At 26.1% G+C, this 2,913-nt stretch overlaps 1 protein-coding gene across 1 annotated transcript in view; it reads right to left on the bottom strand.

Moving 5' to 3' along the window:
• The window catches only part of LOC105364180 (prostaglandin reductase 1-like), a 5,469-nt gene extending 3,553 nt beyond the window's left edge, over positions 1-1,916 (bottom strand). The window contains 3 exon segments of the mRNA XM_011502051.1: positions 1-16; positions 18-267; positions 1,431-1,916. The exon segment at positions 1-16 is cut by the window's left edge and continues 17 nt beyond it. Of these exon segments, the coding sequence (XP_011500353.1) occupies positions 1-16; positions 18-267; positions 1,431-1,635 (471 nt within the window). The 5' untranslated portion in view covers positions 1,636-1,916.
• Positions 1,917-2,913: the final 997 nt, after the last annotated feature.

Below are 2,913 nucleotides of genomic sequence, written 5' to 3'. Positions count from 1 at the left end.
AATTAGGGAGATCGCCAAAATCAGGTATAATATAAGGTTTTTCGGACATAACTACTTTCTGTATCTTTTGAGTATCAGGATTTAAAACGGTGTGGCTTCTCCAGCCCATATAACCCACAATCCTTTTACCTACTGGAAATTCTGGATGCTTCGATTCGATAATTTTTGCTACCTGAGAGCCAATCATTGTACGACCGAGGGGTAAACGAAGAGTGTAGACACGCATATACGGATCTACCGAAAGATACTCTGCCTGAACCAGAATTTCTGAAAAATATAATAACAGAAAGTATAAATTTCATATGTTAGTCAATAACGATTTATCAGGAATTGTTCATTTTATGTGTGTGTGTGTGTGTGGGCGTGCGCGCGCGCGCGTGTGTGTGGGCGTGTGTGTACGAGAGTTTAAGGTTTTTCTTTTTGTCGTGTAGTTTGAAAAACATAATTAATATCAATATATATATATATATATATATATGTACATATGATATCTTGTGAATATTTTTCAATACGTAAAATATGCAAACTTCTTTCCAATTTTTTACATTTACTGTGTATAAAGTCATTTTGTAAAAAAAATATTATCTTCAATTCTATATTTCTTAATTCCAATACTTTCATTAATATCAAATTACATAATACCGAACAAACTAAATATTTACATGGAATACAAAATACGTTTTATTTCAAATAGGAATATCAGTTATAATTCATAGATTGTTTTATCTTTTTGTATTTTTTCGTATTTTTTGCTTATAATATTATTACGAGTTCGCGAAGAAATATAACAGACAAAAGAATCAGCTAAATAAGATAGTTTATTAAATTTATATAAATAATTTGAAAAATTTTCTATAATAATTGCAACTTAACCTTAACTGTAATGCAGGTTACTATATCAAAGCTTAATTATTTAAAAAAATGTAATTATTTTTATGAAAGAAAATATTATAAAATAATAATTTATAAATGCTTCAATTAATATTTTAATTTTTTTTTCAATTAGGATAATACATTATTATTTAATTGAATTAAATGTATATTATTCATAATAATTTCTATTGGTAATTTATAATTGTTTTAGATTCTATTATTTACAATTTAACATTTATATAAATTTAGGAAATTTACTAATCGAAGTTATTATAAACATTATAAAATGCATTAAAGTACATGCACACATACATACACATGCATGCATACCCATATTTATATATATATATATATATATATATATATATATGCACAGAAATGCGCATGCACGTGTCTCTCCCCCATACTCAATCCTTTTCATCGAACTACCTTCACTGTGTATATTTTTGCTTTTATGATTGAAAAAACTGTTTTACGAGGTAAAATTACTAAAATGAATACTTATATTTAATGTAAATGCAAATGTAATTTAAAAATTATAAATAATTAATACACACCTCCATCTTTGATAGCAGGTAATTCTTCATCAACAAGTTTTATATCTGTCGGATTTGGCTCTCCAGTAAAATATTTACACAATATATACTTTTTCGCGATATTCGAAATTGTTGTTAATGTTCGGCAATGTTGTAATTGTTTGTGGTTGATAAAAGATTGCCGATGAGAAAATATTACGAATGATTTTCTGATAATATAAACCATTTTAGTGTATTTATTGTTAATATAATTGGATGATAATACGATATTGTAATTTGTAGTATTCTACAGTACTTCAGTTTCATTAATCATGATGAATAAAAGTCATTGAGTGTGGATGCTCTCTAATGCCTAAGTAATATTAAAAATACAAAGTGTAATATGTTATAATCTGGTAGTAATGACTTTTCTCAGCGATTATAGCTCAGTTAATAATGTCGTGACAGAAATACATAGAAAATTTAAGAAAGTAATGTCGGAATCTCTGATACTTTTACAGTGTACCACCAGAGTGCGCAAGGAATTCTAAGAAATATATTCATAACAGATGATCAAGACTGTTTTTTAAATTTTGAGAAATTTTTCGTTCACTTTGAGTAATGAGACCTAATAATTAAATTGTCTGCAAAAGAAATTATGTCTATTTTATAATTTAAATGATAATTATGATTGTGCATTAGAAGAATTAAGTTTTCGTATAAAATTACAAAAAAAAAAAAAAAAAAAATTTATCGAGTTTTCGATAATGTTCGGAAATATTGTAAATTAATAATTATCGGTTACCTTAATTCTAATTCATACTTTATTTGCCAAAATAAACTGCCAATACATTATATGTACATAGTGCATTGAAACCTATAACACGTATAATATATAAAAACGAGTCGCCTCAAGAAAAATCTAATGTTAGCATGAAAAGTGCAGAGTGATAATGGAGCGATATTTTCTTAGTTTTTGGTTTTTCAGACTTTAAATATGCATGAATTTCGAAACACTTTCATTATTCCATTTAATTCATAAAAATGACATTTCAGTAAATTTAATGTAACGAATTCTTTTTAATTCATCATTCGAGATTTTTAATATAATAAATTTCTTTAAAGTATACCACTTAACATTTTTGAACATTTATTTGCCACTGCAAATTTTATGCATCATTCATTTTAGATTCACTAATGAATGGATTTACATATTCAAGAGAAATCATATCTGTGAAGAATACAGTTCAATCATAATAAGTCATACATATGGCATTTTAAGAGATATCGCCATTACCATTACTTTTATAAAATTGGTAAAATTCGAGTATGAGCGATACCTATGAGTGTTACCTTCCGATAAATGCAATTTACCTAAATTGTAGTGTCGTGAAAAATTATAAACACGTTTAGAATCTTTGATTTTTTTTTTAATTACCATAAAACTTACTATCGTCGTAATAAGTATAATCTTTATTTATAAAGTAAATAGTTATCAAGTTTAAGCTAAGCTTTAGCGTTTAAA

The sequence above is a fragment of the Ceratosolen solmsi genome, unplaced genomic scaffold (assembly GCF_000503995.2).
Source record: "Ceratosolen solmsi marchali unplaced genomic scaffold, CerSol_1.0 scaffold43, whole genome shotgun sequence".
In the NCBI taxonomy this organism is placed as follows: Eukaryota; Metazoa; Arthropoda; class Insecta; order Hymenoptera; family Agaonidae; genus Ceratosolen; species Ceratosolen solmsi.
The sequence above is the reverse complement of the archived record's forward strand: the minus strand, read 5'-3'. Positions and strand labels throughout refer to the sequence as shown.